The 24,193-nt window shown below is 39.8% G+C and overlaps 1 protein-coding gene across 1 annotated transcript in view; it reads left to right on the plus strand.

Annotated features, from left to right (window-relative positions):
• The first annotated feature begins 23,676 nt into the window (after positions 1-23,676).
• Positions 23,677-24,193, plus strand: part of cftr (CF transmembrane conductance regulator) — a 113,209-nt gene continuing 112,692 nt past the window's right edge. Inside the window, exon 1 of the mRNA XM_020525436.2 lies at positions 23,677-23,729. Coding sequence (XP_020381025.1) covers positions 23,677-23,729 — 53 coding nt within the window. The remainder of the gene's footprint in view (positions 23,730-24,193) is intronic.

Below are 24,193 nucleotides of genomic sequence, written 5' to 3' on the forward strand. Positions count from 1 at the left end.
TGGAGCCACACCCATCCAGGCAAGTGGACACTATTCAATCACACTCCTTACTTGTAAGTGGTGGACAGACCTGGGGAGTCAGGTGTTGAATTACTCATTGTAGAATTCCCAGCCTCTGGTCTTGTCTAGTAGCCACAGAATTTAAATGGCTAGTCCAGTTACATTTCTGGTCAATGGTAACCTCCAGGGTGTTGACAGTAGGAGCCCTGAAACTTATATTGCTACAATATGCTGTTAAATGACCAGTTTGCTTGATTATGAGAAACCTACATCTATGTAGTATTTCCCATGACCACTGGAAATCTCAAAGCATCTTATAGCTAATGAAGTAATTTTGAAGTATAGTGGCCATTGTAATGTAGAAAATGGAACAACCAATTTGCACACATCAAATTTCTACAGATAGTAATGAGATACTGACCAGATAATCTGTTTTTGTGAAATGGATTGAAAGACATTGGGATTAACTCCTCTGCTCTTCATCAAATGGAGCAATGGGTTGTTTTCCATTCATCAGAGCAGATTGGTGGTGCCCTCAATATAACAGATTATACAAAAAAGCACTTTCCCACTATTACACTGAAGTGTCAGCCTTGAATGTTGTGCAGTAGTGTGGCTCAGTGTTGGAGTTAAATCTTGTGACTCTTGTGCTTTTTACAACACTAACTTTATCAAACAAAGTACTGAACATGGAACACAAAACAAACTTAATGCAATCTTTCTTAATCGGCAGATTTCCAAAGTCTCAGGTTTGTACATGACTTCTGAATTAACTTTCCTGTCAGCTTATATATAGTAGCAGCAAAAACAAAGTTAGCCAAATGTATGATGGTCGCAAGCCTAGCTGCCAGACATTTTTGACCCTTCACAGGAAATGTAAATCATATTTGAATATCTGATAAATCTCACATAAGGTAAAATTTATAGGAAAATATAGCACGACTCAAGTAAAAATGAACTTTTGCATTGTTCCTTTCATTGTACTGTCATATGTAATGTTCATAGTGTTATTTGTGATTAACAGTGAGATACAGTCAATAATTGAATTCAGTGTTTACATGTTTTCAACATTCTCAGATACAATTGCTGCCACTATTTGTTGATAATGCATTAGTTACTTATTTATCATAAACTAGCAGATTTCACACAGCATTGCTCACATTGCGCTACTAATGCAAATTATTTAATTTCTGAGCCTGTACCATTTAGACAGAAATGCATAGAAGTACAGTGACAACAATTAGAACTCTGCTATTTTTCACCATTTTTAACTTCATCAGCATCCTCCTGGATTTTCTGTTCAAGATCCTTAAACAGGATGATGCAATGTGTTATCTCCATTGCAAACCAAAGGTGCTTGTTATTTGGAACTCTTTTCTGCAAATAGCAATTTATATGTAGATAAATATAGAATCACAGAGCTTAGAAGCAGGCTGATGTTAGGCCTATTATTAATTTTGAATCTGAGATAAAGGGGCTCTTGTTATTGTAATGATTGGAAATATGGCCAGGTAAATCTCATTGACAATGAGATCCTTGATTGGGGTTGTTAGCCTGGTCCAATCAGGGAGCCCTGGCTGATATAAACATGACATTCAGAAGATCCCCTCAGTCTAGGGATTGGCTTTGAGCTGGCTAGTCAGAGCCCATGTATCGTGCACATGTAAATAAAGGGTGACTAGGTGACAGGATACTGGCCTCTGTGCAGTTATTTCAGTTATCCAAAGATATTAAAGGATATGAGGGAAAAGGCTGGAATTTGGCTCTGTTCTCATTGAAGGTAGTACAAGCTCAAGGGACTAAATGGCTTACATCCGGTCTTATTTCTAATGCAGCAGACAGCAAGCCATTACCAAAGGGACACTCTTGTATTGAGGAACTCCAGCAGGTCAGTCCATTATGACTAAAGGATTTCAGTGACTTGTTCATAAGGTCTATATTGAGTCATGGATCTGATTTTGTTGCAGTTCAATTGTGAAACATAGGTTTCATAGGAAGAGGTTTGAACCATGTGTACAGGAATAGCCTTTGTTCTCAAGCAGTCGTGCTTACACCTACTGTGCAGTGAGAAGAAATTTAACCAGGGAGGTTTGTCATTACATAGTAAGTGTCATAGCAGTTGCCAGCAAAGTGGGCACAAACTCGCTGCACGTTAATGGACAGGAAACCTTTGCATGAAGAATGTGATATTGTCTAAATGGGCTTAGTGTGATATAGTTACAATCAATAAGTCCTTAAATTAGAGATACTCACATTCTGTGTATAGTCTGATCATGTGGTTTGTGCTATATAAAAAGCCTGATTGTCTGATATGCAAATAGGACACAACGTATAGTATCGCAGGATGCGATGCAATGTTGTATAATACTGTACTCTCTTGCAGCCTTGTGGCAAGTTGAAATAACAATAAGATGTTTCTTAAATAAAGTTAATGTTTTTATTACCTCAGCAGACTTTGTAAATATTTCTAGCAGCACAACAAACATAAAAATATTACATTGTGGCAGTGAATTAAGAACAATATGGAAAAGTCACTTCTGCTGAAAGGGTTTGACAGCTCATAGGCTTCAATCAAGCTGAAGCTTAGCTTAATTGATGCTAAAAATGCAGTGAGCTTATCAGATCACTATTTTATGTTATGTATGGCTGTAAGATGATATCCTGGTCAGGTAAGGGATCAGTGAAAAAAGCTATGTATCAGGAAATAACAACAATACTCAATGCTTACTTAATTCTTTGAACACATACCAATGTTGAGCAGGTTAAAATTAATAAGCATACCATGCAACAAGGAGAAAGTGTTAATACATTTATCAATGGACTGTACAGATTATCTGATAACTGTGAGCTTAAAACCAGGAGAAGAATTGTTGTTGGAGTCTTAAATGAAACATTGTCCGATCATTTGCAATTGAAGAATGACTTAACATTAACAAAGACAATTCAACTGAACAGACAAGCTGAGGTCTGGAAGCAAAAACAATCAGTGATTCAGGGAGACAGGTAGAACTGTATTCCTAACACAATCAAATCAGCAAAGTACATTAAGTTTAAGGCAGCCATATAAAAATAGAGGAGACTGGAAGTGCATGCATCAGCAATCCAGTTTACTGTTATCAGTGTGGCAGTAAAAAAGTGTTAAAATCATCCTTCCAAAGATGTTGAAAGCTATTTCTTTCAAGAAAATGGGTCACTTACAATCTGTATGTCACATCAAGAAGCTTTTACAGAATGTGCCAGAAAAGAAACTCTTAAAAGATGGCTATATTCATTAGAAGATACAATGGAAGATACAATGACGTGAACATGCCTTTCCTTAGCAAGATCAAGGATACAAGCAGAAGCCATGGGAGTGCTAATATCCTGGTAAAGGGAAAAAAGTATGCTTGAAGTTTGACACAGGTGCAGCGGTTTTGGTTCTTTCTGATATTGATCACTGGATGGAGAAAAGTTCTCGTGAGTTTCATGCAGAAACCAATATGTAGCAGGAAGCATAGACCTCAAGGTAGAGGAAAACTAATGCAGTTCTTCAATATATATAGTGAGAAAAATCACTGAAACCTTCTATGTGATCCTAAACAATAGTTGATCACCCTTAAGCAGAAAAGACTGTACCGATTACACCTGATCTACTGAGTAGAGGAACTGAAAGACAAAATCAGCCTAAAAACATTGGAGCTGAATTTCCACAGCTGTTCACAGAACTATGAAAGCTGAAAGCAATATATCACATTACTCTATGTCATGAAATAAACCAGTGTCTGTTTACACTCAGGAAATTTTCTCATCTAACCAAAGACAAAAGTGGAAATTGTCTCAATTTGATGCAAGGGGTTATTTCACCTGCAACAGAGCCAACAGGCTGGTGCTCAATGATGGTCATTGTTCCAAAAGACAACAAATCTACCACAATCTGCATAGACCTTATGCAACATTCATCCTATGTTATTTGTGGATGAGTGCTCAGCAAAATGGACAAAGAAGTTCAGCCTCATGAAGCGAGATGTAAATAATGGTTATTACCCTTTAATGAAGAGTTTAAGTTATTTACAATATTCATTACAACATCATAAGCTATTTCTTAAATTAAGTTCATGTATTCCTTACCTCAACAGGCTCTGTAAATACTCGTTAGCAATAATGTCAGACCAAGAATATTACATCTTCTGCTGCCTATAGGCAAGCTGTTTTCCCTGAGCAAATATGAACTGATAGTTGATTGAATTTACTGCAACAAACTAAAATAAGATTGAGAAGTTGATGCCTGTAGTGACAATGACTGCAACTGACAGGTTGTGCTATGTCTTGCAGTTAGTAAAGTGCAGTGAGCTTCTCTACACCCCACCAGCCCCAGGTGTATTGTATTGGGCCTTGCAGCTATTAGGAGGTTGAGAGTACTGCCAATATGCTCTCCCTGTAGCTGTGGTCAAGGTTGTAAAGACAAAACCATAATGCTCTACACAATTCCCCACCATTTTACCTGCAAATTAACAGCAAAGGACCCTTTTATATATAATGTTGCAAATCATTTATGTCCATGATTCAGGAGCAAGATCAGCAACTAACAGTGGCAACATGGGCAGAGGCAAAAATGACTTTGGGATCTTCACAAGATGTTAGCCTTGGATTGCAAAAATTCATTGGATGCTCACCTGCTTCCAGCAGTAAATCTTACTTCTGAACTTGGGGACCTCCCAAAAGGGGATCCAAGATGTGGGCGAGTTCCCTCTTGATTGTAATCCTGTGCCTACCTTCACTGTATGTTTTTAACCATGGCCAGTATTCAATATCAGAGCAGGTCTATGCTTGCTTAATATGACAGAGAAATCCATTCTTCTCACAGAAATTGCTGTCAAGCTGTTTACATTAGCAAAATGTGTTGGCAAATACTAAGTTTTTATTTTTTGGTGTTGGATGGGATAATGCAATATCATAGTTTGAAGTGAGTGGAAGGGGGGCAAAAGAAAACAGCTTAAGGATTAATTGTTTAGTGGGGAGAGGCAATCCTGCTGGTTTTGTCATTAGCTTAAGTCACAATTTCTTCCTGTTGGATTTTGTTTTATTAGCTTCAGGAAGAATAGAATATAAAATTTAGTTGGATCAGATTTGTTTCACTTTGTACTTGCAATGATTATGGATTAGAAGCTAATGCCCTTCAAAATGAGAAATATTTTTCCTACTGCCTGATTATAGAGTCATACAGCATGGAAACAGACCCTTTAGCCCAACTTGCCCATGCTCACCAAATTTCCCAAACTAAACAAGTCCTGTTTGTCTGTGTTTGGCCCATATTCCTCTAAATGTTTCCTATTAATGTATCTATCTGGAATAACTCTATGGAGGCCAATATCCCATCACCAAGTCACCCTTTATTTACAGTACATGGGCAGTACATGGGCTCCGACCAGCTAGCTCAGAGCCAGTCCCTAGAGTGAAGAGGATCCTCAAGACTCCTGTTTATATCTGTTAGCTAGGACTCCCTGATGGGCCCAGGTTAATAGCCCTAATCAGGGAATTTATACTCAATGAGATCCATCTGGCCAACCTTGTTCCAATCACTACATCCTCCCCCACACTCCTCTACTCCAAGTCCAGGATGTAGACCTGTTCTTTTTTTTGTAGCTTCTCCTGGGACAATTTTGCCCCAGATCCAGTTCCTCCAACTCTGACTCAGACTTGGGCACCTTGTCCCAGACTGTAGCCTATCTCTTACGCACAGAGTGCCTCAGAAGAAATTCCTCCACTTCTTCAGGCGGTAACAGAGGCTGCGGCATCGGCTGCATCCATCTTAGACTCTGAGGTTTCTTCGACACTAGATGGAGGAAGAGAACCTATGGTTTTTGACAGCCTTTCTGGCTGTTCTGAGGGGCTGCGTATATTTTGCGCCTACCCGATTTATGAGTTTGCAGTTTTCATGTGATCCACATGTTTGTTCAGGACTGCCTCACCTACCCGACCTTTGTATGTCACAGGACCTGACCCCACATTAACCTTGCCTCGTACCCATGCAGTGCCATTTTTGTGATTTTGACACCAAACAGCATCCTCTGAAGTAAATTATCTCATCCCTCTTTGAGGAGGCATGTGGCCAGCATTGGCATTCCTGATGCCGTTTCACAGTTCCCCCACCGCCCAAGTCCTTGAATATCAGGTTTAATCTGGTGTGGATTCTTCTCCCCATCAGCAATTCTGCTGGAGCTATCCTTGTAATTGAGTGAGGATGGTCCTGTAACTAAACAGGAAGTGGGACAGTTTGGTATCAAATGAAGCTGTAGGCTGTTTCTTTAAGCTTTACTTCAATGATTGGACAATTCTTTCTGCCAGACCATTGAACGATGGATGGTATGGAGCTGTCCTAACATGCTGAATGCCATTCGACTTTAGGAAATACTTGAAATCTGTACTGGTAAATGAGATCCCATTGTCCGTGACCAGTACTTCAGGGAGTCTGTTATTTTCAAATGATGGCTGCAGCTTGTCAATCTTCATCCTTGAGTTTGATGAATGACCTTGATGCATATCCAACCACTTTGAATGGGCATTCACAATAACCAAGAACACTGAGCACTTGAAAGGTCTGGCATCATCGATGTGTAATCGAATCCAGGGTTTACTCGGATATTGTCATGATTGTGGGGGAGCTGCAATTTTTGTCTTTGTTGGCACTTTGGGCACCAATGCGCTATGTCAGCATCCAGTGCTGGCCACCAGACATAACTTCTCACCAGTATCTTCATTTTTGAAACCTCTGGTGGAGTTCAGCCATTATCTGGTGGTGGCCTTTACTCAGCACAATCACTTTTGCTCCCCATAATAATATGCCAGAATCTACGGTGATCTGGTCTCACTGGGTCTAGAAAGGTTCTAGAATTGGGTGCCTCAGGGAAAGTTAGGCTCCTAATAAATGAAAATCCAGCTGGTCCACAAGCAGTCAGAAGAATTACTCATTGCTTTTCATCTGCTCCAATATCATTTGTCCCAAAAAAATACATTCTTACCACATATCAGTTTCTGACAGCAGGATTGAATGAGTCAAGCTTCTCAAATAGAGGCATAATGCCAGAAATGCTTGCCCCAATTAAAACACAACTGCTCTGAGTGAATTTTCTTTAGGAGCATATTGTTTTCTCTCAGCACTACTGGAAGGACTCCACAGAGGATGTCAGCCAGTCACCAAGTCACTATTTATTTACAGTTGCTCAGTACATGGACTCTAACCAGCTAGCTCAGAGCCAGTCCCCAGAGTGAGGAGAATTCCTGAAATTCCTGTAGTTATCTGTCAGCCAGGACTCCCTGATTGTACCAGGTTAACTGCCCCAATCAGGGAACTCATACTCAATGAGATCCACCTGGCTACCTTGTTCCAATCACTACACTGTCCAAATGTCTTTTAAATGTTGTAACTGTATCTGCATCTATCACTTCCTCTGGCAATTCATTCTACATATGAACCACCCTCTTTGTGAAAACTTTGCCCCACAGGTCCCTTTTAAGTCTTTCTTCTCTAACCTTAAAAATATGCCCCCTTTTCTTTGAATTACCCCACCCTAGGGAAAATAATTTTACTATTCACATTATGTATGCCCTACATGATTTTATAAACCTCTATAAGTTCACCCCTTAACCTTCTATGCTCCAGTGAAAAATGGCCCAGCCTATCCAGCAGCTCCCTATAAGTCAAACCCTTCATTGCTGGCAACATCCTGGGAAATCTTTTCTGAATCCTCTGCAATTTAATAATATCTTTCCAATAGCAGGGTGACCAGAACTATACACAGTACTCCAAAAATGGCCTCACCAGCATCCTGTACAACTTCAACATGATGTCCCAACTCCTATACTCAATAGTCTGAACAATGAAGGGAAGTATGCTAAATGCCTTCCTATCCACTCTATCTACCTGCGATGCAACTTTCAAAAAACAATGTACCTGAACCCCCAGGTCTCTCTGTTCAACAACGCTAGCCATGGCCCTACTATTAACTGTGTAAATCTTGCCCTTGTTTGTTTTACCAAAATGCAATGCCTTGCATTTATCCAAGTTAAACTCCATCTGCCCCACCTCGGCTCATTCTGTTCTCTGCCACATGCTGAGCTTCAAGTGGGTATTCTTTTTTTGGAAAATAATGAATATAATTCTACTCAGCTTGAACTCAGCATTTGATTACTGAATAACTGAGATTTATAATCTGTACATGTATAGTTCTTCATTTGTGACCCCAGTTGGGGTCTAGTTTAATGCCAACTCATGGATTGCATTCTATGGATCATGGACCATGGCATCATGACCCAACTGTCACAACTGGCCCCCAAGTCTCCAATATATTGTAGATTTTATCTTGTATTATGTTATTTAAATCTATTTCACACTTTATGTTTGTTAAGAATACTTTACAGGCAAATCCTTAATAGGTAATTGTGCTACAATAACTTTTCACCACAAAGTTGCAATTAAACCTTTTATGTTGAGTAATTGCATTTACAAAACATGTGAAGTTGTTGAAAAATTAGAAAGGTTTTTATTTCTAACATCTGTAAAGTAGTTAAACAGATAAAAGAAAATAGAAATAAACAAAATGCAATTTTGGAAGGTACGTGAGAAAATTATACATAATTCTTAATCTCCTGGTAAAAGATTCTGAAACAAAAGTTCCCAGGGTGATTAGAAATGGACAATAAATGTTGACATTGTCGGTAATATCCCATTACTGAATCAAAAAAATCAATTGTTTCTGATTCCAAAGATAAATGAAACAAAATTCTACAATACCTATTTAACTATTTAGAGTTATAATAGAATTAACTCTGACTTTAGTTTTGATCTCACGTTTAAGCCTCGAAATTTAAGCTTATTTTGCTTATAAACTGCAGAAGGTATTCTTTTGTTCCTAACTTTTTAAGATTTAATTTCTGTCTTAAAATATTCAACCAAAAATTTAGCTTTACCTTTTGTTTTAACCTTTTCAAGAATATTTTCAAAACTTATGTTTCAAGTTGTCATAATTGTTTAATTTCCTGTGTAATTCACAAGGTATGATAAATGTTTTGGTAATAATAAATAGTGACTTGCAATCAACACTTACAATATTCTAAAAGTTGAGGATTTCAGACCAGCACTCTAGTCCTATAAATCTTTAACATTTTTAGCATTTTTGCATTTTTAAAATCTCAAATATTAGATTTAGTCATTGTAAGTAGATTAATTAATACATTGATAATAATATAATAATCTTATTCATAGATTATTTTCCTTCATATTATAGTTGACAAGAACAACATTGATTACAGCCAATATGATTTGTCCTAAAGTAGTTATTTTCCTTCTGGCATTTCTATGATTCACACAGTACAGGATTACACACAAATTAAATTCTGATAAAGGCCACTGAGCTCGAAACATTAACCCAGCTTCTCTCACTACAGATGCTGCCCAGACCTGCTGAGTTTCTCCAGCACTTTCTGCTTGTGTTACACATCACACACTACACCATCTCCTTGATCAAAGTAACATTTTTATGCTTATCCTCCATGACTTGAAATAGTGACTGCATGTCAAAAATTGCACCAAGCAGCTTCTGTCTTTGGTACAACTTTCTAAAATTACTTTCTGCAGCGACATTAGCTTTTCTATGAATTGGCAATCTATCTCGGTGGTTGAAACATGTTCTATTTTTACAAGACAGCAGTGTGGCCTGAAACAATGTCTTTATTAAAGTGCTACTAAAATGGCTGCGTGCAATGTGTGTGCCTCATGGTAGAGGTCACATGATGACAGCAGACAGAAAGGACATTTAAACATGATTTCACTTCAACACAAATATTTCCCTTTTTATCCAAAATACAAACAAATAAAAATTGTATGTAGCATCATGTACGTTATGAGTTAGTCAAGTTATCCAACCTAGACACAACTGTTCTGTTGCATCACCTGTTCATTTTTTTTTGTCTCTGTATATGCATTGCTCGCATAGGGTGGAATCTTCCTAGACTCTGAAAAATGTAAGAAAAATTTGAGAAGATCAGTTGAGATGTCAGGTGAAGCCCTTCTCAATTTCAAGACTCAAAAGTCACATTGTCAAAGCAAGCCTGGCTGTTGAGACATATTCTCAATAGTGATGGAGGGACGCCTGTTAAAAATATAACCATCAATCTCGCCGCTTGTTTCTCTGGAATATCATCTTAGACACCCAGCACCAACATCTCAGGGCAGTCTCACACACACCCCATGTCCTTGGACATTGGCATTTGACAAGTATCAAGGACAGAGCAGATAACTAAATCATTTATAACAAGGTGTAGAGCTGGATGAACACAGCAGGCCAAGCAGTATCAGGGGAGCAGGAAAGCCGACGTTTTGGGCCTGGACCCTTCTTCAGAAAGTGTTTTTCTGAAGATGGGTCCAGACCCAAAACGTCAGCTTTACTGCTCCTTTGATGCTGCTTGGCCTGCTGTCTTCATCCAGCTCTACACCTTGTTATCTCAGATTCTCCAGCATCGGCAGTTCCTACTGTCTCTAACTAAATCATTGGTTGCATAAGGGCACTGAACTGATTCCCTCTTAACTTGATCTGTAATTATAATATAAACTGTTCTTATATTCAATTACACCTTTGGTGGGTGACTTGAAGTTGGGAGGAAAAGGGTGAATGCAGCATTTATAATCTCCTACTATCTCATTGCAAAATGACTGGTGTTGCATTCATTGGAATTAGGTACAATGTCAAATTTTCAAGTAGAGGAATTCCATGGTACTGCTTGTATGGGTGCTCCATGTATGGAGCAGTATGCTAAACTGTCATTTGTGACTAATGCTAATGCTGACTGCTCACATTACTAAGGCCTAGTTGTTTTTTTTTAATTCCCACATAGATTCATTTAAACTTCCCTCAACATTCCTTTGAGACACTTTAAAACAGATAGTAGCAGCTTGAAGAAAATGCTTTATACTGTCTTGTGATTGGACTTACTTTTTATCTTCCAAGTAGGTATTGCTGGCAATGTTCAAAAGTAAAAGCAATGGTCGGACACTCTTTCTCGATTCTGAGCATTTTGAGTTAATGCCCCAGATGTAAATGCAACCAGTTGTTACTTCAAGCGCTATCTCACTGGCATTACACTGCAGGCTGGCTTCATCATTTACATCATTACATTTCAGTGCTGGCATTGTCATCGCAAGTATTTTTTGTTTTAGTGAATGCTACTTCTTGTTTCATGGCCCAATACACGTCCTTGACCATGAGTGGGGATTAAATGACAAATGCTGACAAATTGAGCAACAATTTTGTCAAATAATTTAGCAATCTAACAATCATCACACAGATTTTACATTAATTGGTTGCTATATTGCTGCTAAAGTACATGGCTATATAACCTGACTTTTGAACTCTAATTGTAAATGTATCATGTTCAGCTTCAGGTTCATCTGGTCAGCACTGTCTAGCAGTTGCACCAGATTTTTTTATCATGGTTAGCAATGGATTCTTCCATGGTGTCTCTGCATCTGCAACCTATCAGATCATCCACAATGGCTTCCACTCCAGGAAGTCTCATGTTCTGTGCTTATTTTCCTCTGTAGCCAAGGATATGCTTAAACATAGAAACATAGGAGATAGGAGCAGGAGGAAGCCATTTGGCCCTTCGAGCCTGCTCCGCCATTCTTTACGATCCTGGCTGATTGTCTAACTCAATAGCCTAATCCTGCTTTCTCTCCATAACCTTTGATCCCATTCACCCTAAGTGCTATATCTAGTTGCCTCCTGGATACATTCAATATTTTGGCATCAACTACTTCCTGTGGTAATGAATTCCACAGGCTCACCATTCTTTGGGTGAAGAACTATCTCCTCATCTCTGTCCTAAATCATCTACCCGAAACCTCATAATGTGACCCCTGGTTTTGGACACACCCACCATCGGGAACATCCTGTCTACATCTACCCTGTCCCGTCCTATGAGAATTTTATGAGTCTGTATGATATCCCCCCTCATTTGCCTGAACTCCAACGAAAACAATCCCAACCTAGTCAATCTTTCCTCATATATCAGACTCGCCATCCCCGGATTCAGCCTGGTAAACCTTCGCTGCACTCCCTCGAATATAAGGGCATCCTTCCTCATAAAAGGAGACCAAAATTGCACACAATATTCCAGGTGCGGTCTCACCAAGGCCCTGTATAACTGCAACAACACATCCCTGCCCCTGTGCTCGACACCTCTCACAATGAAGGCCAACATACCATTTGCCTTCTTTATCGCCTGCTGCACTTGCATGCTTACCTTCAGAGACTGGTGCACAAGGACACCCAGGCCCCGCTGCACACTCCCCTCTCCCAATTTACAGCCATTTGGCTAGTAATCTGCCTTCTTGTTTTTGCTTCCAAAGTGAATAACCTCACATTTATCCAAATTATACTGCATTTGCCATTGACTTGCCGACTCACCCAACCTGTTGATATCATGTTGAAGGATCTCTGCATCCTCATCACAGTTCACCCTCCCACCCAACTTGGTAACATCTGCAAACATGGAGGTGTTACATTTTGTTCCCTCATCCAAATCATTAATATATATTGTGAATAGCTGGGGTCCCAGCACCGATCCCTGTGGCACCCAACTAGTTACTGCCTGCCAATTTGAAAAGGACCCATTAATTTCTACTCTTTGTTTCCTCTCTGCCAACCAGTTTCTATCATTCTCAATACACTTCCCCCAATCCCATCCACTTTAATATTGTGCATTAATCTCTTATGTGGGACTTTGTCAAACGCTTTCTGAAAGTCCAAATATACTACATCGACTGGCTCCCCCTTGTCAGCTCTACCAGTTACATCTTCATAGAATTCCAATAGATTTGTCAAGCATGATTTCCCCTTGATAAATCCATGCTGACTGAGTCTGATCCTGCCACTGCTTTCTAAATGCTCTGCTATAAAATCCTTGACAATGGATTTGAGAATTTTCCCCACTACCAATGTTAGGCTTACTGACCTATAATTTCTTGTTTTCTCTCTACCTCCCTTTTTGAATATTGGAGTGACATTAGCCATCCTCCAATCTGCCGGGAGTGTTCCAAAATCTACAGAATCCTGGAAGATGGCCACCTATGCATCCATTATTTCTAGAGCTACTTCCTTAAGTACTCTGGGGTGCAGATTATCAGGCCCTGGGTATTTATTGGTCTTCAATCCAACAATTGTCCCAGCACCATTTCTCTACAAATATTGATCTTCCTCAGTTCTTCCCTCTCACTAAATCTTGCATCCTCCAACAATTCTGTTATCTGATTTGTGTCCTGTTTTGTGAAGACAGAACCAAAGTATGTATTCAGTTCCTCAGCTATTTCTTTGTTCCTGATTATACATTCCCCCGTTTCTGTCAGTAGGGGACCTACATTGCTAAATAGCATGTGCAAACATATATATCTCCCAAATATGTCCAGAATCTAGGAAGAAAGCTGTTGCTTTCAACTACATTCACTTGCCAATAACAATCCATTACATCTAGGTAGTGAAAATCTTTTACCTTTGTAACTGTGGTTTGCATGCAGCAGCGAGATCCCTCCAGAGCTTTATTTGGATCATTTGGATTGATGCATACTCACAGTTTTCCAGGTTGTTTCATTGCAACCATGTCGCTGAGCCATTCTATAGGAGTTGTCACATGTCTACTTCCTGAATTTTCAGCTCTTCCATCTTGGCATTCAGGTGGGCCCTGAGGGCAGCAGATGCTGAATTGATCTTAAAATATCATCTACTTGGAGATGATATTCTCCTGGAAAACATCCTAATCCAGTAAACATTATGTACTCCTTCAGGATCTGTTCTGCGCTCAGTGGTTTGGTATGCTGTGATATGTTACAAATCACTTTTGGATTGTTGAGGGTTACCAGCCCAAGCTTTAGACTTGCTCTGGCTGAGATGAGTAGTTTTTCTTTTCATCTGTGATCTGGAACTTCAGACCTTTATTCATGTTATTGGTCTGGACTGGCAGAATGAGTAAGATGCTATCATATAGCCTCAACCTCCCTATCAAAGGATTTACTTTGAGTCGCCATGTTGAGCCACTTCACACAGGACTGTAAAGGTCATGGACATTGCATGGTGCACTGGTATCTAATGGACACTTTGCATTTACCTGATATTCTTCTTTTGCAGGACTAATTCCAACAGTCAAAAACCATTTATCACCTATTTACCTGACAGAACCAACTTGTTGTCAAGTCGAGAGTGATTCATTTGAATCTTCAGCCAACATCTCTCCAATGCCCACCTACATTCCCTCTATTTTTTCCTGCTGCTACACATGATGGTGCATTATAACCTGTTACACAGACATCGATATTGAGACCTAGGGGAAATATTACTGTTCCTCAGCCAGTGTATTTGGAGGTGAGAAGTGTGTAACCAGAATGGATTGTTAGCCCACTACTATCCTACTAACCTCTAACTTCTTTCCCATTAATCATGGGTGGGTAAAGCCATCCTACCTGACCTTAGGCCTATTGAGGCCCTGAACTGGACAATTAATGTTGCCACCTACACCACAATAACAAGATGGAGAAGACGGGAGGGCAGCCTCTTTTTCACAAGCTTGGATGAAAAGGCAGGAAGAAAGGGGTGTAATTACTTTGGGAGGTGCTATGTGCCAATTGTGGCACCACCAAAGATGTTATATCCCCTCTGTGACTCTCCCTACAGCATCCAGTAGCTGACACTCTCATCCCAACTTTAGGCTAGTTGGCTGGTATCTCCCCGACCAAAAGTCATAGACTCACTATAATCTGTATTCATGTCGTTTTCCTTCTTGGAACTTGCAATCTCAGCAATGGCCTCTACTGAGCTTTGGTACTGTTAGAAGGACTCAACTGCTGGCCAGCAACTCTCAAATGTGGACTTCTTTTCTCTGATATTTCCTAATCAACCTGTTCAGATACATTGTTACACCTCTGGAACAGGTGGGACTTGAACCCAGGCTTCCTGGCTCAAACGAAAGTATGTTACCACTGCGTTACCAGAGCCCAAATGCTTTCTCTATGAAGTGCAAGTCCTACAATTACTTTGTTAAGGCCAATCCCAGCATTTTATCACAGCAGGGAAGACTTTTTTAAAGTCGGTTCTCCCGCAGTTGATTTTTCTACAGGATCAATACACATCAATCCCTGACCCCTTGTGAAAAATTCCACCCCCAGGAACAATTTGCATGTTTCAGGATTTGCATTGGTTCAGTGCAATGTTCATAGCACACCAATGAAAGATTTACAGTTTGAGGGTACTTTTATAGGGCAACTTTAACTATAGCTGCAAAGCAATTTCCATTTCATATCAGTACTGACGTTGCTCTTTAACTCCAGTCTGGTTTCAGCCAGACTTGAAGGTCACTGAAGATGCAATTTTGCATCACGCAAGTTTGGCACTACCTGAGGTAGAACAGAGTCATGTAACAAAGATTGCAGGTTGTACAGGGGCTATTACTGCACATTTCGTAAATTTTTATACAGCTTGTATTGTGTCTCAAAAAGATGTATTATATTCATTAAAGTTATAAGAGCACATTACAAAACAGTCTGAGTTTGACATTACATCTTGTTCAATATTTTTCAATATGGTACCCTGAGATACTTTGCTATGCTTACAATTACCATTTATATTAATTATATATATTTATATTCATGCTAAACATTCTCTTATGCATAGAACTCAAAGAAGTTTGGTTTTAGCTCAGTGTACTAGCTCTTGGGGCTTAGGCCTTTCCTCATTAGACCCTTGTAGTGATTTCCCTAAGCTTTAGCGCATCACTTAGCATGTGATCCAGGATATTGGATGTTCCTACCTGTAAGGCTTAGTTTTAGACAGCTCACTCCATTAGCAGATATCAGGCAAACCAAACACGTGTCTTTCACTGAGCTGATGGACCTCAAGCAACAGTTGATGTTTGTTTCGGTGAGCATCTAAGAGGATAATGCATATGGTCTTGAATAATGTTGCTACTTAGAACAAACGCAAACAAAATCACTACCTCTCTTTCTAGACATCTGTCCAAAAAAACCACATTACTGAAGGAGGTATGTCACAGTCTCTTTTCCAATGCAGATATCTCAAGCGCAATATACAGATATTTTAATTTAAAAATCTCATAGGAAGTCAGCATTGCTAGATAGGCCAACTCACTGTTGTCCCTCGCTACTTGTTCTTGTTCTTGGTTGTGAACCATTTCATGAACCACTTCAGTCCACCTGGTGTCGGTGTGGCTACAATGCTGTTAGGAAAGGAATTCCAGAATTATGACCCAGCAGCAGTGAAGGAATGGCAATATATTTCCAAGTGAGAATGCTGAGAGGCTTGAAGGGGAATTATCAGGTGATGGTGCTGCCATATTTCTGCTTTCTTTGTGCTCGTAGGTAACAGAGGTTGAGTGTTTGCAAGGTGCTGCTAGAGGGGCCCTGGTGGGTTGCTGCAGAGCATCTCATACAAATGCAAACTATTCAACTGTACGTTGGTGGTGAAGGTAATAAATATTGTAGGTGGTGGAAGATCCATTTTTCCTGGAGAGGGATACTGAGACTCTGAGTCTACATAAAGAATCTGAAGAGGGGGGAATGGTCCTTTTCAGTAACATCTCAGTTCATGCCTAAATGTCCTGGCAATAGATCAGACCACCAAATGACTTTGACAGGGAAACTGTTCAATGGAATACACCATCTCCTGTTCCAACAAGGCCCCGAGGATATTATATGCAACCAATGCCTCATAGATCTATGGTGACAAATATTTTCCTGCAAAATCTTTCCCATGAGAATCAAATGGTACAGTGTGATTAAATTGACTAATGGTATGATCAGACATATCCTTCATGTCACTGGGGGCAGATAAAGCCTGAGTATATAGTGGCCCTCAAGGCACAACATTCCTAGTCCCCGGACAACAAGAATGGAGATACAGCCCAGTAAAATGCCTGAGACCACACCAGGATGGCTGCCTGATGGTGTCCCACAGCTGGGGAAGCTTCCTTGTGGATCTAAAGGCAATAACTTGGCTATAGGCCAAATGGTGATGGGAAGCACATGTGAATGATAAGTTACCCAATTAAAGGTGACATTCCTAGAATGGTGGCAGAATGCCAGTAGTAGAGCGGTTGCTTGGCCTCATGAGGAGGCCACTAGCTGGGTGGAGTTGGTTTCTCATCCATTCTCTTTGCCCTGTCTGCCCAGTCCATATAAGAATTTATTAAATGTTCATCCTTCCAAGGATGTCTCAAAATCTGGAAAATCTGTCACTTTCCTGTATTGTTACTTGCTGTTTTATTTACTGCCTAGTTAGCGTATTTACGCCATTAAAGAAGTGTGGAGCAGAGCCTTTTAGTACAGAGATAATTGAAGTCTGAACTCCACAACATCTTATGATAAATCAAATCAAGTCAATATTTTGTCTTGTTTGCCTTGACAATAAACATATCACTGAATCTTAATCTCCAATATTACATTTAAAAATGTCCCAGCCTATGTTCCAGAATAACTCATCAACTGATATATCAGGTACAAGAAAATAAATACAGAAAAAATTAGAACACATTACTAAAGTTTTATTTTTCAAAATAGATACAGCTAGATCAAAACAATTTTTGGTGAAAATTATAGGGTAGAAATCACCACTCTTGAAACAGATATCCAAATCAAAAATGAGCTACACCACCACAAAAAAGGGAAGGAAAGTAAGAAACAAAGAATATCGATGTCCCAGGAGCAGTTTATTAATCTTTTGAGTGGTGTTCAGCACATGCAAGCATGTATTTCTCTTTCCTTAAACAATTAAAAGCACTACCTCCATTCACAGGCGCACACCATTTAACCCCTCAAGATGGCTCTGCCATTCATTGAGATCCCAGCTGATCTGTGACCTAACTCTATTTGGCTGCCTTTTGTCTCTTATTATCTATGGAGAACAAAAATCTACCAATCTCAGATTTAAAATTGACAATTGCTAATTCTGTTGTTTGCAGAAAGGAGTTCAAACTTCTGCCTTCCTTTACAAGTAGAAGTGTTTCCTAACTTCATCCCTGAAAGGCCATAGTAAAAGAAAATCTAACAACTGTATGGTTTGTTGATTGAAATTATACTGTTATAATCTATTTAAAGTCTTGTTTTCAAAGTAACCATGTTTAAAACCAGTAAGGCGCAAGAAATGGAATTATTACTAGCACATTAGAGGTTATTGCAGGCTTAGGATGGTAAAATATCCATATCTGTTTGGAATATATCTTACAAAATAATGAATCCCTCTTTATAACCTGCAAAGGCAAGCGTAAACACGGATAAATGTTTCTCAAATCACACATCTGGCCAGACACAGAGGTCAGCATCAGACGTCAATGTTCCAGTTTGTTGCTGAAGGAAATTTAGCATGGAAAAATCATAAACAAACCCAAGAATAACGTCAAGAATAGTTTTTTTTTTAAAAGTTAAGTTTTAATTTTAAGTTACTGGAGTAGAAATTCCCAAGAGAGTGACCAGAAAGCACTTAACTGCTTTACAAACTGTTTAGTCGGAATCTTATAGAGGTTTGAATGACTTGGGCTATGGTGAGAAACTTGGCATATTTGTGTGAGAAACCCAGCAAAGCCTGTATCAGTATTGGTAATAACTAGCTGCATCTTTCAACTAATTTCCTAGTGTCAAGGAAAGATTCTAGTTCGGCAGCAATAATTTGGTGCTTAAGGGCAATTATTTGTGACAATCTTGTTGATGTGGTTAAAGAAGGCATTTAGCATGCTTGCCTTCATTGCTCAGACCTTTGAGTATCGGAGTTGGGATGTCATGTTGAGGTTGTACAGGAAGTTGGCGAGGCATCTTCTGGAGTACTGTGTACAGTTACGGTCACCATGTTCTGGGAAGGATAGTATTAAAGTGGAGAGAATTCAGAAAATATTTACCACAATGTTGCCAGGACTGGAGGGCTTGAGTTATATAGATAGGCTGGGACTTTTCTCAGTGGAGCGTAGGAGATTGAGGGTTGACTTTATAGACATTTATAAAATCATAACGGGCATAGATAAAGTGAATAGCAAGGATATTTTCCTAGGGTAGGGGAGTTCAAAACTAGGGGGCATGTTTTTAAGGTGAGAGGAGAAAGATTTAAAAAGCACGAGGGCAACTTTTTACACAGGGAGTGGTTCATATGTGGAATGAACAGCCAAAGGAAGTGATGAATATGAGTACAGTTACAACATTTAAAATATATTTGGATAAGTAAATGAATAGGAAAGGTTTGGAGGAATATGGGCCAAATGCAGGGCAGTGGGAGCAGCTTGGTTTGGGAGCCTGGTCAGCATGGACTAGATGGACCAAAAGGTCTGTTTCTGTGCTATATGACTCTATGACAGTGGAGCTTCCTTTCATTAATACACAGCTTCCTATCTTACTAAATGCCATGAGCAAACTTAACATCGAGAATTCTCAACATGGAAGTCAGAACGGATACCTAGTGACTTCAGCTCATCACTAGCTGTGAAGAGCCTCCATGTTGGTCAGGGCACACTCCATGGGCACTAGTCACACACACCCCACATTCACAGACATTGAAATCCAGCCTCTAAGAACTCTCTAAGAATCCATAGCACACCTCTGCATTTCAAAACTGCACCCTGGGATGCAATGGCAACAATTATTGAAATGCTGCAGCAAGGACACTGTGCTCAGGGACAGGCACCCAACTCATGGAGTGAACCAGGCTGCATCTCTGATCTGTTTGCTTATTGTCTTAGCGCCCACTCACCTTGAGCCTGGCTGGATTGCTCACAACATCCTTGCCTTGCCTTTTTGCACCTTGCTCCTCAGCCAGAGCTACTGTATTGCCTTGCTATTTGGTACAAACACAAAGCCAGGAAACTTGGCATGATTGTCAGCAGTCCTCATGTCACTCAAAGGATATATTAGCTTTGATGAGAGTCTAGTATGGTGCCTTCCCTAGTTGGATAATTTACATATTGCTTCAAGAATCCCTCTTGGACACACCTAACAAATTCCATTACCACTGTCCCCCATCCAATGACACAATGTGGCTAGAATTGGATGAGAGGAATGCCACAGTGGAAGGGCAAGTAGTAGCTGAGGTGAGTTTGTTAAGGTAACTCATTAGGCCTTGCACAGAGAAATCCTCCATGAAACTCAATGAAACTGATGCTTAGTAAGAAGAAGTAAGACTCAGCCCAGTTATAGTTGGTTTGGTAACTCTGCATTTGAGGAGGAAAGCAGAGGGGAAACAGCAATGCAGATAGCAAAGAGTAACTGTGTGTGAGAGAGGCGGAGATGCTGACCTGACTCCAGTGTGTCTTCAAAAAGCACTGTTCCCATCTCAATTTCATGGGAGAGCAGTGCATCAAGTGTCTGTACTTAACTGGGAAAGGTGTCGCTCATCCCCATCACCTACTGCAGCAATTGAATTGGGAATCGACTCCCTCCTACTTTTCCTTTATTATAGCATCACATTTTGACATTTCACCCAGTAGCTCATGCTACAGGAAATAACATACCATAAATGGAGGATTCATTGGCTCATGGGATGCAGGGGATCCATTGGAGCTTAGAAGGAGAGGTGATCTTATTGAAACATATGATTATGATAGTACTTGACATACTGAATCCCCTGTGGGATCCACTAGAAATAGGGCAAGTAGTTTAGGATGGAGACCAGACAGATTTTGTTTTCTCCCTCTAGGTTGGTTGTGAGTCTTTGGAACTCTCCTTCCCTGAGAGTGGTGGAGGTAAGGTGAATGAATACCTTAAGGCAGCGGTAAATAGATTCTTGACTAAGAGGGAGTCAAAGGTTGTCAGGGCTAGCTGAGAATTTGGAGTTGAGGCCACAATCAGATTAGCCAGGATCTTAATAATTGATGGAGCCGATCGGAGGGACAGAATGGCCAACTGCTGCTCCTAATTTGTATATTTGCAAGTATGTTGGTATCGTTTTTCTTCAAAGAAAAACCTTCCATTTTCCTCTGGAGCACGAAATCAAGCCTTGTTTCTGCACTGTGATTTCTAGTTCAAGCTTAATGTCTATTATATATTATTTCAGGTCGCATTCAAACACCCATCGGATAGTTCAAACGTTTGATTATGAAAAGATGTCTTAGCAAAATTACGTAAAGATCCTTGGAACTACCGGCTATGTGCTAGAGAAACGACATTAATTTCAGACATAGTAGCCTATATGGTTTTACTTTCTAGATTCACTGCAGTTCTCACAATGCTCATGGCGGTGTGGCACATTGCAACAGACATATAGAACTGATTGAAATACCCGAGCTCTAAATCAATCTGGTCTGTATATTTTACAACGTTAATTATCGCCTGCTGTCATTTTGACTCTATGCGTTTTTAAATTAAAATTCCCACATGTGGAATTAGCCATTCAGGCTTTGCGGTGAAGCATTGCCAGTGATGATGGGAACGTTTTCAAACGAATTAAAAGTAGCGGCGCAGTAAAGTTCAGAATGCTGAATGTTCGGTAATCCGCTCGTTGTACAGCAACTTTGCTGAAAGTGAAGAATCGAGGACCAGAACAATTCTCCCTCCCGCTGGGGTGGTGATACTTGTGAAGCAGGAACACGCTTTTTGAAAATTCAAATAACAAAATCTGACTTATTATTTAAAATCTCCAAATGCCGTAAACTCGTGAAAGAACTGGACAACAGTTCTGTGCGATTTCCAGCGAAGTATTTATTGAAAATATTGCACTATATTAAAATACACATTTCATTAAGACAGCCCAAAGCAGTACACAATTGAATTAGTTCTGAATATGTACAACATAAATATAATAACCAGGTCAATTCTTACAGTAAATTATGATTTGACCTTTGTATCTCTAACAGAAAAAAAGTGTAATTAATTACAAACCAAACTTTCGCTATAGATTGTTCAGTCTTGAGCAAATCCAAAGTTAGAAAGGGAATATTTTAATAAGCAACGGTATTGTTTTGAAGTTATTCCTCAGAGGTGTAGCAGACTTGTTAATTCAGTAACGATCAGGGTGACATTGCAGATTTACAATTTTTATAAACACATTTAGAAAATGAAATAAGGATGGATTTGCAGAACAAGCAAATCTCGGTGATTTACCTGTTGGAGATGTTTACTCCCATCATCAGTTCAGCACCTTTCAACACAGGCCGCGGGGATAGGCTGCCCGTATCTATCATAGTCCACACACACAGCCACAGTACAAACTGCCTTCCAACATATCTCCTCTTCAATTTTGTGACTTGAAATGTGAGCTCCCGTTTGAGTCCGCGTATGGATTAAATCCGCCAATAAAATAAATCAGTTTAAAGGCGCATTCTCTTAAAATACTGAAAACAACAAAAGCTACCCTAAACTTTATGGTTGCACTAAATGAATTGGCCTCCATGTCAGCAGTTACACACATCTAGTCCTATGTTTGTGCAGCATTTGTTTTAGTTCTGCATCGTGTATTGCAGCCCCCGTTCTCCTTTCCATTGAGTTCTCTTTTGACACAGTCGTGATTGTACCATTTTTGTTTCTGGAACTAGTTCGAAGCCTGGGAATGGCTTGCTCGCTGGGAATTCCTGACGAAAATTCTAACGTTCAATTTCATCTGAAAATAAAAATCAGGTTCAAGTACCCAAGAGAAAAATTAAAACCAAAATGTAATCGCTGGGGCGATGGCTTACCTGGGCAGTAATATGCAAAAGCAACACACCTATGCGAGGGAGATTAACCTCAACTTTAAAGTTTTTTAAAATAATACCAGCTCTGGCATGGCTGGAGGAGTTCACTGACTCCACTAGTAGGGTAGGAAATGAACAGGTTATAATTACCTTGTGTATTGGTCTCCCTGTTGGATGTCAAACGCTGCGTTGGTAATCTTCAGTCATTCATATAAATGTTGATACAGTGAGATTAATTTATTGCTTTTTGATGAACTTTTCAATAAAAAGGGGAGGCACATGTTTGCTTTGTTTTCTGTCAATATAGTTATCTAATGGATCATTCAAAATATGGGTTCAGATGAGAACTGCCACACGTGTGGCTGGTGAAATCAGAGATGTTGCTTCCTGCCGGTGACCAACATCTTGTTGATTCAAAAGTTCAAATACGGCGGGTGCTCCACACTCCCAGAAACCGAACGAGTTACAGTTCGGTACCTTATAGTGAATCAACAGCTTTCCTTTAAAAAAAACTCAGTGTTTTTAAAAGTCTGTACAAAACAATGTAACGACCGCAAAAGAGAACACGTGAAGTGATTCTCTCGAGAAAACTCACTGATTGAGGGGAGACATGGTCACCCAAAGGATACATAGAAAACTCCCAACGGACTCTCCATGATGAAACTTGTATTCATGATGATTGCAATGTAAGAATAATAGCAGGTGCATTTGACAATATTCTTGGTATGTTAACCATTAATAAGTCACAACATTTTGTAGTTGTCTTGCAGTCGTTAATGATTACAGAGAACTGGACAGCAATTTGCAGCAGTTGAAGTTCTGGCCGAAACGAGGTTTTGTCGATTCAAGAAGGCACAATGCTGTCAAATCTCAGCCTCCCTTTCCCTCCCTCTCTCTCTCTCTCTGCACTAAGCAGTGACATCATCAGGCAGTGTTAATAAGGTGGGGTGCGGGCAGGCTCTGTTTCAGGTACTGGAAACCCTTCACTAGACAACAATGCAGAGATCACCCATAGAAAAAGCAAATGCCTTCTCCAAACTCTTCTTCAGGTAAGACCAAGCTTGCCTATGCTGAGCAATCTCACTCTACCTCTCAGGTTCTGTTCTCAAAACAAACAAGTTCGCAAAGTGGAACTTCTACAGGCATTTATACAGATTTGACCACATTTATTAAACTGCCGGTATATTTTTTTTCTCTCTGACTTGGACGTTGTTCCTTCCCTGCCCGAATTGCAGTGTAACCTACGAGAAGTGTATTTCACTGGGTGTTGCTGAATTGCGGGATACTAAGGTCCACAGATAAAGGAACTTGAAACTTCAGAAGAACATTTGTTACAGTTCACTAACCGGCAACAACTCCTACCAGTTGCACTGACCTTTTCAGCCTACTGTTTGTAAGTCAGTCCCCAATCGCTGTAGAAATTAGAGCTTTCGCTGGGGAGGCTTCTCGGTTTGAAGTCCAGCTAAACTTTTTCAAAAGTCTTGCGAAACTTTGCGTCAACTTTTCTCTCTCT

The sequence above is a fragment of the Rhincodon typus genome, chromosome 18, assembly GCF_021869965.1.
Source record: "Rhincodon typus isolate 14 chromosome 18, sRhiTyp1.1, whole genome shotgun sequence".
Classification (NCBI taxonomy): domain Eukaryota; kingdom Metazoa; phylum Chordata; class Chondrichthyes; order Orectolobiformes; family Rhincodontidae; genus Rhincodon; species Rhincodon typus.